The sequence below is a fragment of the Coffea eugenioides genome, chromosome 11, assembly GCF_003713205.1.
Source record: "Coffea eugenioides isolate CCC68of chromosome 11, Ceug_1.0, whole genome shotgun sequence".
Taxonomy (NCBI): Eukaryota; Viridiplantae; Streptophyta; class Magnoliopsida; order Gentianales; family Rubiaceae; genus Coffea; species Coffea eugenioides.
The window spans coordinates 39,325,250-39,348,856 of NC_040045.1; the positions used below are offsets into that span (position 1 = coordinate 39,325,250).

Below are 23,607 nucleotides of genomic sequence, written 5' to 3' on the forward strand. Positions count from 1 at the left end.
AGGATCGACAGGTATGTAACCCTGTCTAGACCGGGGTGCTATGGCTACGGCACCACCCTTGGATACTCAGTACTTGGTTGCATGCTCAAATAAAGGAACAACTATTTGGAAAATAGCTAATCTGTCTGTCCGTCTCTGTCTCTGAGTCATTCATTCCCGTATTTGGAGGACTGGCTCGAATTCCCGTATTCCCGTATTTGGAAAACCATTTGGAGGACTGGCTCGAATTTACGAGGCAATAAAGTCCAAACCCTTTCTATACACTTACAAGAAGCATTTTTTCTTTTCTTTTCTTTTCTTTTTTTCTTGTTTTGGCTAATCATCAATATTATATCTGAATTCTCCACGACAGGGGATGGGGAGCCCAACTGCACTGTGAATGGGGCCTGGAGGAAGAGCACTCAAAAGAGCACCGAAGCACGTATTTTGGAGGAAGATACAAACGTGAATAGCTTCATACGATCTAGATGCTTCGATCAGGAAGTATATCTAGTACTCCCTCCGTCCCGAAATAATTGTCGCACTTCGGGAGTTGTGTTTATTTTCAACAGTGTCTGAATTTTAAACGATTTTGGTGTAACTTCCAGCAATGCCCCTATTCGATTTCTATGGAGCAGCGTAACTTATTGACTATTAGAATGATAATAGAGTGGTGACAGACATGTGGGACCCATGTCTCAAACAATATCTCAACCGCTTTTTTGGAATGTTCTTTGCATGGCCATTGTTTCCATTTGCTGTGAAACTCACGCATATCAAGTGCAATTCTTGTAATTTTTTGGGGCTCATCAAAATCTTAAAAAAATCTGGTATATTTAAGGGCATGAGATGAAAATGGAGAAAAGTTTTTATTATCAATTGTGATAAGTGATATTAATTTTGGGACAGACCAGAAAAGAAAATATGACACTATCAATGGACGGAGGAATACTTGTTTTTGTGCAAAGAAAAACACACCACCACCAATAACCAGGGGGAAAAAAACATTACAACCAACCAGAAATAAACCTTTCTCTGTCTCTTCTATCATTGTTCTGCTGTATAACGAGGGCTGGCACTGAGGTTGAAGAAGGCTCTAAACTCTTTGGCTACTCATATATAAAAGAGAATGGAAGACGGGTTGTTGGTGAAAGAGGTAGAAGTGAAGCGAGAAAGGCTAGCATGGGGTGCTGTAGGCGAAGAAATGAAGAAACTGTGCTACATAGCAGGACCTATGGTGGCTGTGACTCTATCCCATTTCTTGCTCCAAGTTATATCTTTGACGATGGTTGGACATTTGGGTGAACTTTCACTTTCTAGCTTCGCCATAGCCATTTCTGTCTGCGGTGTTACTGGCTTCAGTTTTATGGTGAGTCGTTTCTTGCTTTTCTCTACTACGTATATACTCATGTTTAATGTGAGCTTCTTGGGTACGTAATATTTTCTATCACCAAAGCATTTCTAGTTCAGGGTTTTTGCAGTTTTTGCTCCATTTTTGTCGTCGTGTGATATATTCAAGGAAGAAGGGACAAAGGGGTAACTGAAAGCAGAGAAACAAGGGGCAGGGGTTCTGGGGGAGGGGACAAACAAAAGGTCTATCTCAGTACTGTTGATGAAGTCTCTGATCATTATTTATTGATCAAAAGTTTACAGCTATATCCAACCACAGCCACAACCAAGGCCAATGGCTTCATAATGGCGCCCTTCTTTTTTCGTAGCCCCTCCTTTTGGCATCATGATGTGAAATTTAGACGTTTTGTTGCTGTAGATAATTGTACGATTAGGAATAGATGTTGTTAACTTTAGCACCCCCAGTGAAAATCCAATTCAATAACACAAAAGTTTTATATGGAACCAAGAGTTACAGAGTCTGACAGTATCTACATGCATATAGTCGAAAAGGAAGAGGGCTTGCTTTATTCGAGCAATAGGGCTGGGAGCGATGTACTTTGCCAGATCTTTCATCATGGTCTGTGCAGCAAGTAATTAATAGAGACATGATAAGAAGGAAAGTCAAGAGTAATTGGCAGCTAATCTATTCTTTCAAGTCCATTAGTGATCTCAGGATTCAATGTACTGTTGCTATCGCAATTATTTTTGCATCTTTTTTTTTTTTTGGTGTTCTTTATATTTTTCATTTTCTCTTTGTTTGTTTTTGTCCCTTTCCATCATTTTTTTTTTGTGGGTAGTTTGTTTATGCATTTATACGAATAATAATGAGAACTTAATCAATTCTTGACAATAAAAGTAACACAAATATAGATCATATATATAAGCTAGAAAAACTATAGGAAGAAGGAGAAAAGAAAAGAAAGGGAAAAAAAAAGGAAGAATAAAAGACTCAAGATGTCAAGGAGACTTTTATTCAAAATAATCAGCGGCTTGAATTCTTGACTTTGAGTGCTAATTAAGATTAAAGCTGGAGCTCGTGCAGTATGAGGCAGGAAGATTTAACTTAATTTGATTGCACCGACGAAAGAGGTTCCAGAGCCGGATTTCTTTAATGAAAATCTTGTGGAGAAGATTTTGATGTTTGAAAATGTTGCCGTGTTAGATTAAATACATTGCACTTCTTAATAGTTCGTCTTCAATAATTAAAGGTCATAATCAAAGTCAGGACCATCTTCTTGTCTTGTCCTTCAAGAATTTAATAATCCTTGAAAAGAATTTTAAATCCAAACTAATAGATGATCAACTTATTATTTGCTCAAACTATTTAAAATTAAGAAATGTAATTTGGGATAACTTTTACAACCCCATGCTTATATGAGTACTACTTTGACCTAAATTGAATTTGAATGGAGAGAGTATAAAAACTAATATAGAGTATTTTAGGAAAGAATGAATATTTCTACAATTTAAATGGACTTTTTTTTTTTAATTTAAACGGACTTCTATGAGTAATATGCTAAAACTGTGTTATATGGATTCATTAAAAACTGAAAATTGTCAAAACTTTAGAATTATAAATAAATAATCAAGTATAATAATAGAGATAGAGTGAAAGTAATTGAAAAAAATTAAGAAAAGAAAAATTGTGTATTGATTGATAAAAAAAAAAGAAAGATATAATCAATGTTAATGTATATAAAGTAGGGAATTAATAGATCAAAATTTACTACAAATAAAGAAGCATAGAATGATAAAAAAAAATAAAATAAAAGTTTGTCCATAGTTTAGTAATGGTAATAAACAATCATTGTAACCATATATAAAATAGGGAATTAATAACTTGAAATTTACTATAAATAAAAGGATGTATAGAATAATAAAAATTGAATTCTTTTTCCAAATTTACTAATGGTAAAAAAGTACAGCTAATCAACACCAGAATGGAAACTTTCAAGGGCTTTTAAGCTCCAACAATAATAATGAGAGAGACCCAAGACCCAAAAAAGCATGTTGCAATCGTCATATATATGCTAATCAATGACTAAGAAAACTTAGGAGACTGTTTATTAACAAATAAAATAAAAACAAAATCCATGGGAGGGAGACCATGGTGATCTCCTTCCCGAAGAGAAAGTCCTTCTGAAAAAGCAACTTTTTGTTGTTGGCAACGATAAAACTTGCCTCCAAACTCTTTGGAAGAGAAGTCACTTTGCAATTGAAATCAACAGGGCCAGAAGATAAATGTCAAATTTCAGGAGGGTTGGCTAGTATGATCATGATTATGGAACCATGGAAATTACATCAACAATATGCATAAGATGCAAAATTTTATGAGACCAGTGCTACCACCTTTCTATGTTATCTGAAGGTTGCTTGGACGATCAGGAGTTAATTTCAGTAAACCTTTAGTCAAACCTCGTCAAAAAACAACGTATATACTTGTTTAATTCCCAAGAATGTAAATTATCTAGAGTCTGTTAATTTGATTTACATGTTTATTTGTAAGATAAAATGAACAATTCATTACTTATGAGCTATTATCATGAGTTCTTGAAATGATCCTGATCAGAACCGAAATATTCATGTGACAAACAGTTAGGAATGTCATGTGCTCTGGAGACTCTATGTGGGCAAGCTTATGGAGCTCAACAATACCAGAAACTTGGAACACAGACCTATACTGCTATCTTTTGTCTTCTCATTGTTTGTATCCCTATCTCAATTCTGTGGATATACTTGGCAAAGATACTTATTTTGATTGGACAAGATCCTCTGATTTCACAAGAAGCTGGAAAATTTGCCATGTGGCTTATCCCTACTCTCTTTGGCTATGCAACTTTTCACCCAATTGTCCGATACTATCAAATGCAAAGTCAGATCTTTCCCCTGCTCATGAGTTCCGTCATTTCAATTTCCTTCCACGTACTCGTTTCCTGGGTGCTGGTATATAAGTCTGGATTGGAAAGCCGTGGAGGTGCATTAGCTATGGGCGCGTCAATCTGGGTAAATGTGACTATTCTCGTTTTGTACATGTACTACTCTTCCTCCTGTGCAAAAACCCGTGCTCCAATTTCAAGGGAGATATTCCACGGAGTGAGAGAATTTTTCCGCTTTGCAATTCCTTCCGCTGTCATGATTTGGTAATATCCAAGTTTGCATTTTTTGTGCATGCAAGTGCCTAAGAAATAAACTTATTGAGGTCTTGTTGGATCTTCCATCCCTAATGCAGTCTAGAATGGTGGTCATATGAGGTTCTCATATTGTCATCAGGCCTTCTGCCAAACCCGCAGCTTGAAACTTCAGTCCTGACTGTATGGTATGTTATAAAATCATTATCCTGAAATAAACAAAATACATTGATTTTCATGAAATAATCTGAATTTTTTTCTGAACTTTCTCAATAGCCTCAACACCTTTATAACACTCTATTCAATACCATATGGACTTGGTGCTGCTGTGAGGTATGCTGAAAGCAAAGGGCATTCATTTCTGATTATATTGCTTCTATCGTTTGGATAACCAAAAGAATGCGAAGATTAAATTCTCTCTTTTTTCTTCAGCACTAGAGTTTCAAATCAGTTAGGAGCAGGGAACCCAGAAGGTGCTCGAATTTCTGTAATTAGTGTGATGCTTCTTGCTGTCATAGAAAACATAATAGTAAATTCATCCCTTTATGGTAGCCGGCATGTATTTGGCTATGTCTTTAGCAGTGACAAGGAAGTTGTTGACTATGTCACAACTATGGCCCCCTTTCTTTGTCTATCTGTTTTAATGGATAGTATACAAGGAACCCTTGCAGGTAATCCTTTCATCCATAAACATTTTTGTTTCTTTTGTTTTTCTTTTTGTCCTGTTTCATCTATGTTTATGCAGTGGAGGGAAGGGCAGGAGGGGCTTGAGGTTGGACAGTTGCCTTATAATGAAACTACTACTTTCAGGTGTTCAAAGAGGAAGTGGCAGGCAGCACATAGGAGCTTATATCAATCTTGCTGCATTTTATCTTGTTGGAATCCCTATTGCTCTTACATTAACTTTTGTGGTAAAGTTAAGAGGGAGAGGTCTTTGGATTGGAATCCTATCCGGTGCTTTTCTGCAAAGTTCACTTCTCGCCATAGTAACAATCTGCACAAATTGGGAAAAAGAGGTATTTTATCTGATTTTTTTTTCCATACTTCCATAATGCTACTTCCAATTTAAATTTGAAAATGTTTTGATTCTCTTCAATTACTCCAAAGGCTTCAATTGTTTTGCTTACAATGCAGGCAAGAAATGCACGAGAGAGGTTGTTCCATAAAAAGTTTTCAGCTGAAGATGCGGTAATGTGATCATAAGAGCCTACAGCCGACTTAGAACAACTTTTCTGTTGTGGTCCAAGAAATTGCATAATAATTGATAAGCAGTTCTTCATTTTGGCACCAGAACTTCAACTGCAGTTTGTACTAAATTTCCTCATTTCAGCAAGTTATGGTATAATGTTGTCATGCCTTTTGGTGGCTGCATGAAGCTGGAGCTAAGGACTGTTATCACCTAGGATTTATTCTTCTGTTATTATTCTCCTTTTGGGAAGTTCAGAATGAGACTTTTTAGTGAGTGAGAACTGAGAAGTTTGCGAGGAACATTACTACATTGGCACTGCCATTTCCTGTTTGCTACAATTTTCTTCAAGAGTGCAGTCCAGTATCTACAACATGAAAGTTTGCTTGCAGACCAGCTTAATACTCTCTGAGAATTTGCTTGGGACCTGTTTAATACTCATAATACCAAGCAACTCAACAAGGGTACAGGTACATTATGACTGATCTTAAGTGAAAACTTTTTGCCTCATTTTACCTTATTGGTTCAGTAAAAGGTGCATTGGCTTCTTCAGACAAATGAGCCACCTTTCGTCTACCAGCATTATGAACAACAAAGGAGTAACAGTGGCATCCAAATTAACGTTTTCTTATAACAAAGTTCTCAACTTTGTCACACGATAATCAATAAATTAAGTGCTTCCTTTGGTTCCAATCAATAAATCTTTGGAAGCAGAACTCTTGACCGGCCAATTCCAATTTTTGTTTGGTTTTTGTGACAATTATTTTAAAAAGTGAATATTTTTTAATGATAGCGAGATCGTGAAAATAAATCGCAAATTCTGAACCAACTCCTAAGCAAAGAAGCATTCATGCTAATGAATATTTGGTCCATTGGTCAGGGTCAAGGTTATTACCCCCATAACTTGGCTTCAAGTCTTGCTAAGTTGTAAGTCTATTTTATGTTACTATTATCTCACCAAATATAGGTGCTAATGATATTTTGAATCAATTTGTAGTTACTTGTACTGATCATACAATTGTGGGTTATGTACGTAATCTTATAAAGAAAAGCAATATAATCCTAGAAAAAAAAAGAAAGAAAACTTTAGCTTTTGTGGTAAAGTTAAGAGGGAGAGGCCTTTGGATCAATGGATTGGAATCCTATCCGGTGCTGTTCTGCAGAGCTTTACTGGTCGAAAGCCGTAGCAAAAATCTGCACAAATTGGGAAACAGATGTCTGTTATCTGACTTTTTCCATACTTCCATCTTCCAAATTTAAATCTGGCAATGTTTTGATTCTCTTCAACCACCACAAAGCTTTCAACTGTTTCGTTTAACATGCAGGCAAGAAAGACACGAGAGAGGTGGTTCCGGAAAATGTTTTCAGCTGAAGATGCAGTAATGTGGTGACAAGAGCGTACGGATGATGTGATTTGAACACCTTACTGCTCAGTGCTTGAAGAAATCACAGGATAACACCAGATTTTCAACTGAAATATGGACCATTTCCCTCATTTGCACCAAGTTAGTCTAATCCTGTTGTGCCTTTGATGGGTGCATGAAGCTGGAGCTAAGGACTGTTATCACCTAGGAGGCTAGCATTCATTCTTCTATTATTGTTCTCTCCTTTTTGAAAGGTTCAGACTGAGAATTTTAGTGAGTGAGAAGTTGGCAAGGAATATTACCGCATTGGCTCTGCCATTTCCTGTTTGTCTACAATTTTCTTCCAGAGTGAAATCCAGCTTCCATTGCAGAAAAATTTACTTGGGATTGGAGACCAGTTCAAGACTAAAATGATCAAGCAAATCAGCAAGGATACAAACGTACAAGCACATTATGACTCATTTCGTCAAAAAAAAAAAAATCTCATTTTACCTGTTTGGTATACAATAGGAGCAAATTAGCTCATTATATTCTTCTTTCAATTGTTGCTGTTTCTTATTCTTAAGGCTAGGTTTATGCCAATGGCATCCACCTTTTTTGGATTAAAAAAAAAAAAGCACATAAGCTCGGGATCAGGTGTCCCACAAGTTGAATTTTATTCAGCTGAAATCGATTTATTTTGATGTGAACTCATATGATATTAATGTACATTTGAATTTGTTAATTACATCAAAATTATACAAATTTATAACAAAGGAAAGGAAACTACAAAAATTATATGAACTGATTTGAACCGGACAAAATTTAACCTTTGAGACCCCTTATCCTTAGCTCCTTTAGAATTCACACATGAACGACCTTGCCTTAATGATGACATGAATTCACTGTGGCATCTAAATTAATATTCTCTCCTACAATACTAAAAGCTTTGTTGAGTTCCACATAATTCGATCTTTGGAACTGGGGCCAATTGCAAATTTTATTTGGTTTTTTTATGATATTAAGACAAAAAATCATTTTGAAAATTCAATTTATTAATACTCATAGCTATAATTTCCTAAATTAGAAATCTTATTGGAATTCCTGAACCAATTAGCCAACAGCTTAATACGACCTCGTTTTAGTGTATGATTCTTTTAAAAGCCCACAGACAAAACTCAAAACCCTGCCCAAAATCCACTTTCTTTCTGCTTTGCCACTACGTGAACTGTGTGAGGGACAGAGGGAGATGGGAAGTGAAGGACAAAGAGAGCAATTAAACCATGCTTTAATTGGATATCTCAACACAGTTCATGAAACTCTTCAGGTTTGCTTTACTTTTTTTTTTTCTGGGTTTTCTTTGAATTGGAAAAAAGCTTATCTTTTTATGCATATATTTACTGGTAATATGGGATGAAAAAATTGTAGGTGTTGGATCAAACAGCAGCCTCATCTTCTGAAAAAGTCAGCTGGAATGAGGTTATTCAAATGGGTGAACAGCTTTCCAAACAAGCCACTATGGGTCTCCTTCTGTTGCTTAATCTTTCATCCCTCTTTTTTTCTTGCTGCAATTGAAAGCTCGAATTTTTACTTAAATGGATTCGTGCACAAAACTAAAAAATGGATGGAAATTTGCTGTTTTGAGTTTTGAGAACTACGGTTTTTGAATTCTGAGAACTGGATTTGGTCTAAAATTTTTGTGGAGAGTGATGATTGGCATTCCTGTTTAGTTACCATGCCGTATTGATGTAGTATTCTTGTTCAAGAGTTGTTAATTGAGCGCGTATTTGAATTTTGTCTCATGTTTTCTTATGTGAACAGTTTTCCTTTTTAATTTTTGCCTATTTGTTTGGATGTATTGCTATTTGCTGTTTTCTGATTTTAAGTTGAGATGTTTAGCGGAAGGGTATAGAATGTTCTCTATATGATTAATATTTGGTTATGCATTAGGAGCAAATGAATGAATCTTTTTTCTGTTGATGAATAAATGGCAGAAATGCAAAATAAAGGGATGTAGTCTGCAACTTTTTGGTACTCGAATTGTGCCTACTTAGCAATCACTTTTGATTGGTTTATAGCTTGTTGGTCCTTGGTGATGAAATTTTGGCAAATGAAGCCATAAATGGCTAAATGAGTAAATAACCAATTCAATGTTTGCAAGAGTTACAGAGAGAAATGGAAAAAGACAGAGAGGAGAAAGAAAAAGAAAAAATTTTTCCATATAAAGATTACTGTTTATCATCATTTTCTTTAGAAGGGCTCAAAAGCCAAATTATTTACCATTATTGAATGAATTCAGAGGATTTCATAATGCAAATTCTTGGTGGGTTTTCTTTGGTTTTTATTTTTATTTTTTAATTTTTATGCACTATTTTGTTAAATAACATAGTTTTTTCCATTGAAGTACTGCAGAATGTATTGAGCTTAAGTTTCCTTGGTTTGAAATGTAGTTGGAATGCTTTGGAATGGAGAAAAAGTGGAAGTGAAAGCCCTGGAGGAAAACATGGCTGCATACTTTAATATCCTTCAGGGTCTCCTTCTTCTCTCCCATGGAAGTACTGTGGGAGCAGGGCCTACCCTTGCTTCCTGCATTCATGCATCAGTAAAGCAAGTCGTTGACTGTAGTTTCATGTTAATGAAAGAGTCAGTCTCTTCATATGGTATACTTCTTCTCTTATTCATCCTTCGCTTCATACTTACTTTCTTTTCTGTTGCGAGTGCTCTTAACATGTATGGGTTGAGAGCATGACTTTCACTTTCCATAAGTTAGTTTTTGGTTGTTAATGTTGTTTTTATCATTGTCTTTATTGATGTTATACCAGTATCTATAAAATCTAACGGATTTATGTTGCGTTTGAAATCTATATTTCATTGCTTTGCAAAATGGTAGATCAGGTAAGGGAAAACAAAATGTAAACAAATTTCGCCTTCTTTTCATGAGAAAGTTACATGACAATTATTATAACAAATCCATCATCATGTGAACATTAAATGCACACTAAATTTGTAGAAATGGACATTAAATTTCTAACAGTGAAAATGGACATTAGATTTATTAATTTTGTGAACCTTTGGATTCCATTTTTGACATTTAGTTGAGGATCTTGAGATTCATAACTTAACCGACCAAAAGAGCCAACCAATTGATAAGTGTTAAAGGGACAGAAACAAAAGCAAAGCCTATTAATTGTCCATTCCACTAATGAAATGAATTTAGGCATGACTATTGTAGGTATTGGGAAGAATATTCCGGAGCACTATTTTTCTTCATTTTTGGGGCTTTTGTATAGTTTGCTAAGATTGAAAATTTATATATTACGGGGCCAATGATTTCAAGGGTACTGCTAAGAATGTCTTGCCTGTTTATTTCAGGCCTCCTTAGTTGGGTGCCTGAAGTTAATTGGCACATTGGGCCATGCTGCTTAAGTAAATTGCTTCAAGAGAAAAATGAAAAGTTCTAACCCAATTGGTGACTGAAGTCTCTACTTTGATAGTTGAAAGCATATTACATCAGTAGAGAATGTCTAAATATTTTTTAAATTTCATGTAATTATGCTCTTGAGAATTTAGTCTCTTTTAATTGTAAGTAGCTGGAACTTTATTTGGTAAACTATGTATAAAATATCATGATATATAGGTGATAGATGTCTAGCCATTGCAAGAATATATATCTAAATTATGGGTAGAATGAAAATATCTCTTCTTACCTGCCTTAATGGTGTGGCACTGGTGTAGAATGGGAAAGAAAACCACTGTACAAAATTGTTGTCTTTTTCAAACATTTGTAGCCAGTAAGTTCTCCAGCGCTTTTGAGGATTTAACTTTTCTATTGTCTCAAAATTCCAATGTATATTGTTACCTCTAACTCAATTTTACCAAATTCTTTTTGTCATCCATTATTGTCCAAGTTGCCTAAAGTCATTATGCTGTGATGCTTATGTGCCTTCCTGTTTGTCCTGAGAGTTTGGTTTCTTTGGATTAATGTACTTCTCTTCCAACTGATATATGCAGGTTCTAGCATTAAAACCCAAAATCTATCAATTCCACAGTTGGTAGGCACAGTCTGGGAATCTTGTTCTGCTCTTAAGAAGACCCCTTCAACAAATGTCACTGCAATAGGGCGTGCAATGACTCAGGTCACTGTCTCAATCAAGGATGTTCTTCGCGAAATGAAGGAACTGAAGGCAGCTTCCTCTGATCTGGAAGAGGAATTCAAGGATAAGGCTTCTGAGGAAGCAGAAAGCAAACTTGAGAGTGATGATTCAGATGCTGATGATTTGGGCAATGACCTTTCACCTGAAGAAATGAAGATTGCTCAGTTGTCTACTGCAGTTGTTTCTGAGACACTAGCTGTCGTAAACAAACTTATTCGTGCCATCATAGGCTTACTCAAGCAGGAAAACCAAGGAGCTTTTTCTAATTCCACAGATTCTCTGGAAAGACTATTGAACTTATGCCAAGCTATTGGATCTCAGGTTGACGAGCTTGGAGCTTGTCTCTACCCCCCACAGGAAATCCTTGTGATGAAGGCTGCATTGGAAAAAATTTCTGGAGCTGTTGGTGAAATTCAAATAGAGTTGGAACGTATTAAAGGCTCTTCAGAAGATTTTGTTCAAGCGTGCACAAATTTGAAGAGCCTGATAAGACAGCTAGAATCTGAATTAGGATGCTCTAATGCAAATGATTTGTTAGTTCCTAAAATGGAGAACCTCGTTGTTAATAGCTAGTCATGCCTTGCTACAAGCCTGTTGGTTGAGACTCACACCCAGAGTTAATGAACATCTATCTGCATATTCACTGGAAATCTTCTCTGGGCACTGATGCTGTACATAAATGAAAGTTTTGAACTTGGACCAAACGACTGTTTCAAGAGGGATAAAGAAGAGGAGCTATTATACAAGCAATACGAGGAAGATGATCTCTCTCTTTTCTTTTCTTTTATTTTTGTCATAGACCATTAGACGAATGAGCTTGAATTTGTCTAGCAGCAGACTGAGGTTCACAAAAATTGGAGGTTGTACATGCAGGCCACTTTCATGCTTCCTGTATTTTGGTGTATGAGGGTCTTTTTAGCTTTGTAACAGAGTCACTCTTGATGAAGATTGCAAGAACACTTTCCTCAGCAGGAGAGGGGAGGGGGGGGGGGGGGGGCGGGGGCTTTGCATTAGCATCGTAATTAGGAAGGAAAAGAGGTTCATTTCTCAACAAGGAAAGAGGAACTGAAAACGTAAAATTGAAATCAAACCAGAAAAGAAATATAAAATATAAAACATTTCATAAACCACATTTCATTTTTGAGTTTTGTTCATCCAGGATCCAATTTGCACTACCATCGTCCAGGCCAAGTTTTGAAGCTACAATATGTCATTTACATTGGGATCAAAACACTTAAAATAGACTCCATATGAACATCTACTACAAGAATCTTCTACAAGAAAGCAAAGATTTAGGCTTCCATTTTTTTCTTTTTGGGGTATAATCATCACCTTAACTCACATAATAGACACTAGAAAGCAACTCTATGACATGTATCCCTACCCAGACAAAACAGAATTTGCAGTACATATCTAGTGATGCACAACATGAAGGCTGTGATTATGAGCTTTAAGATCTGGTAGTATTTGCTGAAGCTTATGGAACTCATCCATTACTGCCTGAGGTTTAAGTTATTTCCCTGTAAGCTTTACCATCCATGCACCACCCAGATAAAGGCCCAAAAGGGGGCCGGCCAGAAGTAGTTGAGTTAGTGGATCTGTAGAAGGTGTTAGTACAGCAGCTGCAACTACAGCTCCTACCACGACGTATCTCCAGATTGATAGCATTTGATCTCCTGATACTAAACCAACCTGTCCCAGTAACAGTTGTATAACCGGAACCTGGGAAAAAGAAAAAGGAAACAAATCAACTAGCTGAAAATAGATCCAATTTCTCTTTAACAGCACTTAGTTTGCTTTGCGATGAGGATTCAATATAGCAATAAGAAGTCTCTAACAATCCAACAATAGAACTCTAGATTCTAAACATCAACATAGATGTAATAGAGGATGATAGCAGACAAAATCATATGACGGTACACAAAACAAGCAAAATTGGAATAGCAAACATGGAGAAACTGGTTCCAAAGTAAGAGACAGACGGATACGTTGTTCCCCAAAATTTGGATCCACAAAAATAATGAAACTACTGCATTCACACTTGGATCCAGAAAATCTCATACAAAAAAGAATAGTAACTGAGAAGACAATTTTACCTGGAATGACAACCCCGTGCTGAACATGAGCACAAGCACAAATTCAAAGTACTGATCAATAGACCATAGTGATTCTACAACTCCTTCAGCATAATTAATAAAGAAATTCAAGGCCGCTGGAGTGAGAACGAAGTAGGAGAAGGCAATGCCAGAATAGAATAGAACTGATGATCCAAGGACAATTGGGCCTAGAAATCTTCTTTCAGCCCGTGTTAGGCCTGGAAGAATGAAGGCAATGATCTCATAGAGAATTACAGGGCTTCCTAAGACAATGCCACAATACCCTGATACCTACACCACAGACAAAGCAGTTATTTCTAGTATACATGATTTATGATGCCGCATGTCAAAAGGCTACAAATGCCAAATTCCAGGAAATTCGAAGTAAACAAGCCTTGATCTTTGAAACTAGTAGTGAACCAATTGAAAAAAAAAAAACTTAACCTCAGAAGAAAAGAATATTTATGCAAAGTCAAACAAATATAGCTGATAGCTTCCCATCCAAATAAGCCCTTTTCCTGGGTTCCAGTATGCATGACCTCACATAATAAGATGCCAGTTTTAAAACCAAGATCCAAATATAGGACCTAGACCACTTTTGAAGTCGGAATATTGGATATTCCAGAATAACACACACTGTCACTTTGCATCAGGGAAGAATTTGTGCGGAGATAAATTAAGATGTTTAAACAGAAGAACTCGATCTGTATTAAAAAGGACAGAATTTTAAACAAAAAGCTGCCCATCATATCATTTTATCAATTACCAAATTCATGTATGCACTGTCCATGAGAAATTGTACAGAATTTCCTTAGCATGATAAGAAGAAAAGAAGTCCACAATTGATTCAACATGTAGGCAAATATGGACACAGCCAATCAATGTTCTTTTTTACAGCAACTCCTTTTTTGTGGCAAATAAAATATCCTAGGAAACTAAAAATATAATTGATCCAAGCATCTTGCCAAGCAATTGAGTAAATCAGTCACCAAATTAAACATGTTTAGACTTTATAACTGATATGATACTTAGTTACAAGAAGTGGAACATGATAATGAGAATGAGTAAAATATACAGAAGTAACATAATATTGCAACCTTTAATGTAGTGAAGAAGAATTCGCCAGGACCTAATTGTAGAAACCGAACACCCTGTGATCTAACAGGAGCTTCAAGAAGCATTATGAGTTCCTTTGAATAAGCAAAACATCCTAAGACAGCAGCTCCTACCGCCGATACTGACACAAATATTCTCCCACGCAGTTCCTCCAAATGATCAAATACACTCATTTCTTTATCATCTGGGAGGAGTTCTTTACTTGGATAAAGAAAATTGTAAAGAGCACTTCCTTCATCACCAGCTTCGTCATTCTGAAATAAATTTTCTCCTGAGCCACTAGCAACATCTACAATTTTATAAGCAATTTTAGAGCCCAATCCTTAAAAGGTAAATTTCCACTTTAAAGTATAGTTGATCAAACCCCTAATGTAGGAAAAAAATGTAGAAATTGTAAAATAGAAAATTTTAAAGTAAGAAAAACAGATAACAGGATACAACAATTTATACCAAGTCTCCATGTAAAATGGAAAAATTCGACAATAGAATTTCTTACCACCTTCCAAAAAACTAAAGTGCATTATGGCAAAAGTAAATTCCCTTGGGAGTCATAGCAGCCAGGATGAATAAAGATATAGACACTGAAAAGCAAAACAAAATGGAATTTTGATATGGACTGAATAGAACTGTATGTATTTGCTTGGAAGGTTTTTGACAGCTAGATAGCCAAAACCAACAGTTCAAACTCAAAGAAAGTCATCCCAAGAATGTGTTTCATATCGTGTATAATGACCCATTGAACATATTAGGTTGAACGCTACTCATAACAACTAAATAAGCAACAAATCAAAATGACAAAAAGAAGCAATACACACTTAACCAACAAGGTGTAGCCAAATTTTACTTTTATTGAATTAATGTGATCAAGTTAAGGTTATGGTTTTACATTTTGAGTGAAGGAGAGATTGACTTGTCCTGTAGAACACATGCAACACCAAGATCAGTACAAAGCTACTGCTCACTCTAAAATTCAAGAGGGAAGAAGCCTAAGACTTTCCTTTTTATTGATTCAGAGTTTTCAAAGGGCCAGCAAACAATATTCAACTGTCCTCTTCCTGCTTCATTTTGGTGGGACTAAAATGTTTTTACAGCTATAAAAGATACTTGCAGGACCAAGGACTAACAAATCAAAACCATTGAGGAAGCAAGGGATTCCACCATAAAACAAAATATAAAAGACAAGCAATCAGATATCAAAATTTTCAAGCAAACCAAGGGTAAAGGCAAAACACTAATTTTACATGGTAAAGATATATGATTATAGCAATACAGGAATCAATTCTATTTCTCTTCCTATTGTACTTTTACAGGTACGATTTGTAGGATTATAGAAATCAGTGTAGTTTCCATGGCCAGCTACGGTTTGTTCTTTCCTCATGGGTTGAGTACACCGCTAGTTTAGCAATTTTTTTGGGTTCTCCCTCCAGTGAAAAGATTGAGATATTTTCTTTTACTTTAGCTGTCACTTGGCAGCTGGACTCAGTGTAGAAACTTGCGTAAATTTGAAGGTCAAATCTCAGACTGTCAGATGTAAATAAAATCTTCAGCAATCGGTTGACTAAAGAAGCAAGGGAATCTTGTTTATTGCCATATTTTACTGGTTGGTATTCCCTATATAATTTGGAATCGACAAATAACCTGTGGGCTTAGGTATTACCCACATTCCACTAAATGTTAACTCTAATTGACATTCAATAGCCTTTTGTCATAGAAAGGCAAGATGTCAACTCAAGTGATGGAAAAATGAGGATTCTTGTTGGAGAAAAGGTGAAAAGATTCCTAACCACTGTTATCTCCTAACATTACTATTATTCTCTCTTTCCAACCTTAAACTCAGGGGAAGGCATAGGATAGGACTGGTGGCATGCACAGCCCCTTCAGTGAAGCAAGAGGTCTGGTCTCATGACCTCTAAATTTGCACCAAATATTACTGAAATTTGAAACATCCCTAGGATCTTCTAATTTGCTATCAACAAGAAATAGCTAATTTATGATCCATGTCTTCTTCAAGTAGCCATAAATTTTATCAACTAAAATAGATGGTTCTATAAATTGATGAGGAACTCAAATCAATCATGTGCGAGTGTAAGAAAAGGCCTGCCTATCAAATCAGCTAGTAGTTAGCTTCATGGGCACAACGCAATTAGTAACAGCCAAAAAGCACCTAAATTTAATCAGAGAACCACAAGTAAGACGGGTGGATAATGAACGCTTTGGTTTTTCATAGACATAGCAAGAAGTACTCAAATGTATAATAAGAAAGAACCACACATAGAACAGGGGTGGAAGAATGAATTTCTCATAATAGGCTGCAAATGCAGTTCCTGATGTTCCTTCCCAAAATGAACTGTAGCTCATCTTTTTCTAGCATTAATATAACCACTAGAGTCACAAAAATTCAGCATTGACCCTGATGTTTTATTTCTCATTCAATCTACACCGATATGATAAACTAAAATCAAATTTATAACATATATTAACAAACTTAATTCCACAAAGCTAAAGCAGAGTATCACAGATTAAAGCTAAATTCTTTCTGCAAAAGAAGTAAAACTAAGAATAACCACACGACTTAGCTAAACCGAAAAAACCAAAATTTAAATTAAACAATGATATTACATTAGCAAGATATAATACTTACCACCATCAATGACCCCTTTAAGCAATTAATAACAATGAAAAAAATCAATTATTTCCTCGAACAGAGAAGAGAACTTAATGCAATTAACAATTTCATCGAATTATGCAAAAACAGAACTTTATTGGGCATAGTTTTACCAGGCTTTTCTTCTACAGCAGAACCAACAGCACTCTTGAATTCTTCTTCTTGTTGCTTTTCATCGACATCTTCTTCAACAGCACAGCAAACAACTCTGCTGAATTTCTTGCACTCTTTTCTACTAAAAAATTTCAACTTGGATGCTCTTCTTTGGTTAGTAACAAGCAAAGATGTTCTTGATATTTTATTTGAATAATTTAAACATCTGAAGTAATTTGAGCTGTTGAGGTGAAGATTATGGATGAGAGCAGCACTTGCACTTGTGCTCCCCATTTTTAAATTGATTTCAGATTTCTCTTCTGGATCCAAAATGGCTTGTGGGTTTTCAAGGAAAAAATTGGAAATTTTGTTTGAGTGGGTGGAAATGTGGATGATTGGTGTTCATGAGGCTCGCGATGGATATTTAGATCGTGGCGCACCCTAGAGAAATACACTAGGATTTTTCTGATGTGCGCTTTTTTGTCTTGTTCTGTCCTTTTATTTGTATTATTATTATTTTTTGGTTCCTGGGGCAGAAATTGTGAATGTAAAGATCAACGTGAATAAGAAATTCGAATTCAAATGAAAACAGCAAAGCTTAAATAATGTGACTTGGACCTGAGACTTAATTTGTGACCCTCTCAACTTTATCTCGAATTTAAATGAAAATAGCAAGCTTTAGTTGGACAATTTGTCTCTCCCCAAAAAAAATAAAATTGATAATATAATCAACTTAGCATGTGAACGTGGGTTGACATCCTCTCTATTACATTTCTTTTTATTGTCTATTTATTTTTTATAGTTATACAATTAAAATATTTCACAATGGTCTGTTTGTGTCAATAATTTTATTTCCACAAGTAGATCAATATACTCAAAAATCAAGTTCATTTATAAATGCTTTTGTAATTCGATTTGTACAAAATATTTTGCCGGTGCAAAATGGGTTAAAATTATGAGAAAGTTGTAAAGTTTGAACCAATGGTAAAATTTAATCAATTTAATTTCAATTTTTGTGTATACTTTAAACAACATGAGAAATATAATGTGGATAGTTTTGATTTTTAAAAATAATATTATAATTATATTTATTTAGGTGTAATAGAGAGAAAATCGTCTCCAATCAATGGATAGGAGCCTAACTCGAAGAAGGTATAAAATCACATTCACTCTCTATATTTTTTCAATTTAATTTAATTTAATTTTTTTGAGATTCAAATCCATCTTAATGACTAATGAATGTATACTAGATATCCATCAAACAGACACCATTACTATACCATTTAGCCAAAAAAAAAAATGATTGATTTAAAATTTTCTTTATACCTTTAATTCTTGTAATAATAAAAACGTGCATCAAAGTTCTATAGACACCACTTGGCATTTTATTTTTGTTTTATCTTTTAAGTTGCCTAATTGCAATCACACTATTGTCTTTAATTTACAATCAAACTATTACTATAGAGAAATTCCCATTCCATTGTTTGCAAGTCGAGGAAACCGTGGTTGTACCATTGGATATTATTCACCATATATACCAAGTGTGTATAATTTTTCAACATGTATTGTATACATCATACTTGTAATTTTTTTTTCTTTTAAATTATTTGTATATGGATTCTCTTTTAGTCCTTTGATCAAGCATGCATTACTTAATTTGCTTGCATAAAAAATTGCTCCAAAAAAAAATATCATTCATTCATAGTTGTGTTTGCACGTTTATATATACATGATTTTATGTACTTTTGCTTTTATCCTCTTCTGTTTGCCATGAGGGATATTTAGTTTTTACCATTTCTTTTTTCCATTCCGGGAAGACTAGTTTTGGAACTTGGAAGTTGGCAAGAAACAGCTTTGCTTAAGCCATGAATATCGAAACTGAAAAGGAGCTTAAACAAGATCGACAATATGTGCAGTACAAGAAGCAGCAATACGAACAAGCTAGAGCTCCAGCAAAAGGGCGGAAGCCATTGGATTCGTCTTGATGTTGGTCCTTTGCCGCAGATACCAGTATCGGTGAAAGCAGTAAGCCAGCAGAATCTTTTACTACAAAATAGACTCCAATTAACTGAAGAGGTTGCCAATATTAGAAAGCTTTACATGTCTTTCGTTATTACATCCTGACTGGAATCCTATTTTTGATCCTCATAATTCACACTCAAACGGGCTACCAATGATGTGAAAATTATGCATGCAATCAGTTTTGTTAGTACTTTGACGCTAGAACATGTATTTATTTGTCTCTTGTTTATGAACATCAACTACACTTGATCTGATTATCAGTTTGCAAAACACCATTTACTGCTAGCTCTTTTATTATCTTTGATTATTGATCACAAACGTAAAAGTGAATAAAAAGAAGGATGATTAATTATCAGCTTGCAAGATACCATTTACCATTGCAAGACTTGCATGCGTTCAAAAAGAATTAGAAGCCATCCAAAACGAGCTGCGCCAATTAGGGCAAATTTGCAATACAATGGCTTCAGGACCGTATTTACCATCTTGTCGGTAAGAAGTATGCGCTGCTCGCAGAAATGTACAAGCATGAGAGCTATATAAATGGCGATCAGTGTTATTAATCCACAAGGAAAAATCAACAATGATCAGCACGTTATTTGTTATATGATTTTGTTGACTAAGTTTTTCCGTCATTTATTAAAGGTTTATGTTCCCCATATCAATAAATTTGATTGTACTTGGTGTTTTTCTTTGCATTAAATTAAAAAGAAAATGTTCTAGCCCTTTAATATTGGGAGATAACCTCTAATATTGAGAGTGTTAACTGCTTGTTATTCTTTTTCGCAGAAAATTCTACATTTTGTTTTGGAGGTATCCTACAGAGTCTACCTATGGATATCTTGGTTAAAAATTTAGAGGTGTCAAAATGGGTGACTTGGGCGGGTTTGGGTTGGGTAAAATGGGTAATGGGTATAAGTGAGTCAACTCATTTATACCCATTTAATTAGATGGGTATAAATGGGTAAGTCAAAAAATGAATTGGGTAACCCAATTACCCATTTATAACCCATTTATTTTAACTTTTTGTAAACTCATTTAAATTCATTTTTGCAAACTAAGTTATCAATTTATACCACTCTTTGTACCCATCATTAGTTTTAAATATTTATTTATAATGTTCAATAAACTTAATTACCAATTTTTTTTCATTTATACTCTATGTCACAAAATTACCTATTATTTAATAATTGAATAATAAGAATATAAAAATTTGAACTAAGTACTATAAAAATTAATATAAAAACTTAATCCAAAAATTTTGAACCCCTAACATTTTTTTCATATATAAATTTAAAATTTCATTTTATAAAGATAAGAAAATAGGCTAAAATTTATCATAAATTGGTAATGCTAAAAAATGAGCAAGTTAACAAACTAAGAGAAAATAAAATAATAAGATAAAACCAACAAATAATAATAATAATAATAATGAAACAAAAGTAGTTAACATCATGACAAAATGAAAAATTTGAAAAAAAAAAGGTGGGAGAAAAGAAGAGACTTGGGGGGAAGAGAATTCTAAATGGGTTAATTGGGTTTCATGGGTTACCCAATAATACCCATTTAATAAATTGGTATTATTGGGTAACCCATTTATACCCATATACAAAAATTTAAGATACCCATACCCATCTATTCATGGACGGGTATGGGTAAATTTAGTTAAGTGGGTTGATTTGCCACCTCTAGTTAAAATCAATAATTTTTAGAGTTCATAAACTTTTGCTCTTATTAATGACGTATTTCTCTCAGAAAGAAAGTAGAGAAGTATACTAAACTTTTTTGAAGTCCCATGAGAGTTTCTCTCTTGCCCGTATGCAAGTTTTAGTCTTTTCCATTAAAAGTTTTGCTTCGTTTCGCTTCCTGTACAATCTCTTCTTCTTGCTTGTCTCTCAACTTCCCTTTTGTTTCTTATTGCGTTGCTTCTTTCTCCACGACTCTTTCTCTTCTAACTATCTTTCTTCTTTTGCAGGGTAGTAGTCTTGGATGTTGCTTTCTCTCTGTGGTTGCTTTGGCTTTTTTGGCTCTTGAAAAGCTGCGATCCTTTGACGATGGCGAAGAACTGGAGAAGTAGTGTGTTAATTTATCTGTTCGTGATAATGAATCCAACCGGTTGGCGATCCCATAGGCAACCAATGGCCTATTACCCTCTATGTTGTCATCAATTACTAGTTTTAAAACTACCAAATTTAATCATACTTACACTTTTCATGAAAAAGGAGAAGGGACGATATTTTTGGTAAAATAGAAAAGGCAATAATCTGAACACATAATGGAGAGACTTCCTAGAAAATTATTACTTCCTTCTTTTTACATTCTACACTAATTGCCTTATTTTTGACATTGCCTGTTAATTGCACACCATTTGCCTTATTTATGTTGTTGAGTCCTGTACAATTTCTTTGATTCCTTCTTTTTGATTGAACATTTCTTTCCTCTTCTTCTCAATCCATACAGATTGATCTCTCTATATATAAATATATGCTGCTCATAAGTCATAACAACCCTAGTTTCTTAACCTTGTTGACTCTCAAACACGTTATATAAAACAAAAAAAAGAGAGTCTCAAAGACGTTATGAAACAGGTGTGTCTTATTCTATTGTTCTATATATCTTTCTTTTAACATGTGTTCCTTGTTCTTGCAATCTTGCTTAGTTCTTTGAATATGCCTGGCCTAATCTGATGTATTAAAGCTTCTTTGAATGTGCATGGTTTTAATCCGACGTAATAAACATCTCTGACTGGTTATTGAATTAGTTCCCACGGTTGTGCACTATGTTATGTACTTTGCTTAATTTATTTAGCTTTCATTTATTGCAATAAGGGCTTATTTATTTATTTACTTATACTTAGTCAAGTTTGATATAGTATCCATGAGTATCATGCAATATTTTGAATTAATTGAACCGGTAAAGTGATCGGATCGAGATTCAATCGGTCTCAATCCCGATTCAATGATTTCATACACACACACACTCTCTGGTTGAATGGTTCAAATGATTGTTTGCAATTTTGACCGATTTTTATGATAAGTCAACATTAGTATTGAACCAGTAGCAGACTTGATCGGTTTACGGTCAAACCGACCGATCCGTCGATTTTCGAAACATTGGTGTCATGAACTACTTTTTTTTTTCTTTGTCCCATGGACTAGTAGCATATGTTAGGTATGCATGAAACCAGAAATATTATATCTGTTGTCTCAAAATATATGATCAATCTTCGGTTGACAAAGTTGCGAATTTACATTGTACTCGTGCACCTTTTCGACTATATAGTCACGACTTTTATTTAGTTATGATACATACATCATCAAATATTTCATGCTGCTTTAATTGGTGTGCTTTATATATAACATAGAAATATTTTAATTCATATAAAAAAAACTAAGGACAATTAAGATGGAACAGAGAAGATAAAATTCTCCTTCAGTTTTCTTAATTTTCATCAATTGTTTCGATGAACTGCTAAAATAATTGAAATAGTTAAGGTCATTACTTGTGTCTTAATTTGTGAATATATTTGACAATGTCCACATTTAATTAGCATCAATTTTAGCAGCCCACACTGGCAACAATTTTTTATCTTCTTTTTATTTTTTTTCCCTTCTAATGGATTTCACAAAGGGTGACAGTGGCCGGAAGTTCTAAAACCAGCATTAGCCATGGAAAAGAAAACTGCTGAAAGTCTTGAAAAAGTTTGTCAAGAATTGGAAGCCGTGAGAAGAGAGAAGAAAGCCTACGAGCTAAAAGTCACACGTTACTGGACTCAAGGTATCAGTGAATCAGAATTGGAAGCCTGGGCTGATGATCACTTTGGCCGCCTTCTTCAGAAAGAGAGAGAACTGATTGACGAAAAACTAAAGCTCCAGAATCTTGCAGAGAATGCTAAGAGGGAAGACCTTCTTCATTACCTGGTGCAGGCTGCTACCCATCGTTTTCGTTGATCAACATGCTATTCTTGGTCGTTTTAATTTTGATTAAGTTTTAGCTAGGGTGATATTATTATTGTGCTACACAAATTTAGTTCTATCGATCATTTTGTATCATTGTTTAGGTTTATCCTAAGCAAATGTTACCATGGGACAACTAATTTTCTCCTTTCATGCAGCATTCGAGATTATACAAACTTAATGCTTTAGTAAATAAAATCTTATATACACTGACAACGTATATATTATTATGATCTGGCGCATAACATATATACAAAATTTGAATTTAAAATTAAACTTAGATCAGTTATCGTGCATTCAGACTCCTCTGAATTTGTAAAAAAAGATTAATCATTTAATAAATGGCATGCTTTGTTTTCATGACTTTACTACTGTACTTATGGATCGTTCATGGTTATTAATTGTATGGAGCTTAGGTTTTTATAATAGCATTTTATATAATATCTAGAGAACATTTTATAGTTCTTGCATTCACTAGAA

At 34.7% G+C, this 23,607-nt stretch overlaps 3 protein-coding genes across 3 annotated transcripts; 2 read left to right on the plus strand and 1 right to left on the minus strand.

Moving 5' to 3' along the window:
* The first annotated feature begins 1,108 nt into the window (after positions 1-1,108).
* On the plus strand, positions 1,109-6,031 carry LOC113754277 (protein DETOXIFICATION 14-like). The gene is made up of 7 exons (XM_027298656.1): positions 1,109-1,348; positions 3,967-4,511; positions 4,601-4,687; positions 4,776-4,832; positions 4,932-5,170; positions 5,310-5,515; positions 5,634-6,031. The coding sequence occupies exons 1-7, from the start codon at positions 1,109-1,111 to the stop codon at positions 5,694-5,696; spliced, it is 1,437 nt and encodes a 478-aa protein (XP_027154457.1). The 3' UTR covers positions 5,697-6,031.
* A 2,193-nt stretch (positions 6,032-8,224) lies between these two features.
* Positions 8,225-12,150, plus strand: LOC113751805. Its single transcript, XM_027295950.1, has 4 exons — positions 8,225-8,355; positions 8,457-8,550; positions 9,479-9,688; positions 11,040-12,150. Exons 1-4 carry the CDS (start codon positions 8,278-8,280, stop codon positions 11,753-11,755), a joined length of 1,098 nt encoding a protein of 365 aa, XP_027151751.1. The 5' UTR covers positions 8,225-8,277; the 3' UTR covers positions 11,756-12,150.
* A 134-nt stretch (positions 12,151-12,284) lies between these two features.
* Positions 12,285-17,551, minus strand: LOC113751728 (sec-independent protein translocase protein TATC, chloroplastic). The gene is made up of 4 exons (XM_027295840.1): positions 17,173-17,551; positions 14,376-14,683; positions 13,279-13,569; positions 12,285-12,904 (listed from the first exon to the last, which is right to left on the minus strand). Exons 1-4 carry the CDS (start codon positions 17,444-17,446, stop codon positions 12,695-12,697), a joined length of 1,083 nt encoding a protein of 360 aa, XP_027151641.1. The 5' UTR covers positions 17,447-17,551; the 3' UTR covers positions 12,285-12,694.
* Between the last annotated feature and the right edge of the window lie 6,056 nt (positions 17,552-23,607).

Coding starts and splice junctions, on each gene's coding strand:
- LOC113754277 (XM_027298656.1), top strand. CDS start 1,109: ATGGAAGACGGGTTGTTGGTGAAAGAGGTAGAAGTGAAGCGAGAAAGG. Junction 4,512..4,600: donor CCTTCCGCTGTCATGATTTG/GTAATATCCAAG, acceptor TCCCTAATGCAG/TCTAGAATGGTGGTCATATG. Junction 4,688..4,775: donor ACTTCAGTCCTGACTGTATG/GTATGTTATAAA, acceptor CTTTCTCAATAG/CCTCAACACCTTTATAACAC.
- LOC113751805 (XM_027295950.1), top strand. CDS start 8,278: ATGGGAAGTGAAGGACAAAGAGAGCAATTAAACCATGCTTTAATTGGA. Junction 8,356..8,456: donor CAGTTCATGAAACTCTTCAG/GTTTGCTTTACT, acceptor AAAAAATTGTAG/GTGTTGGATCAAACAGCAGC. Junction 8,551..9,478: donor TTCCAAACAAGCCACTATGG/GTCTCCTTCTGT, acceptor TTTGAAATGTAG/TTGGAATGCTTTGGAATGGA.
- LOC113751728 (XM_027295840.1), bottom strand. CDS start 17,446: ATGGGGAGCACAAGTGCAAGTGCTGCTCTCATCCATAATCTTCACCTC. Junction 14,684..17,172: donor TGCTGTAGAAGAAAAGCCTG/GTAAAACTATGC, acceptor ATAAAATTGTAG/ATGTTGCTAGTGGCTCAGGA. Junction 12,905..13,278: donor GCACGGGGTTGTCATTCCAG/GTAAAATTGTCT, acceptor TCTTTTTCCCAG/GTTCCGGTTATACAACTGTT.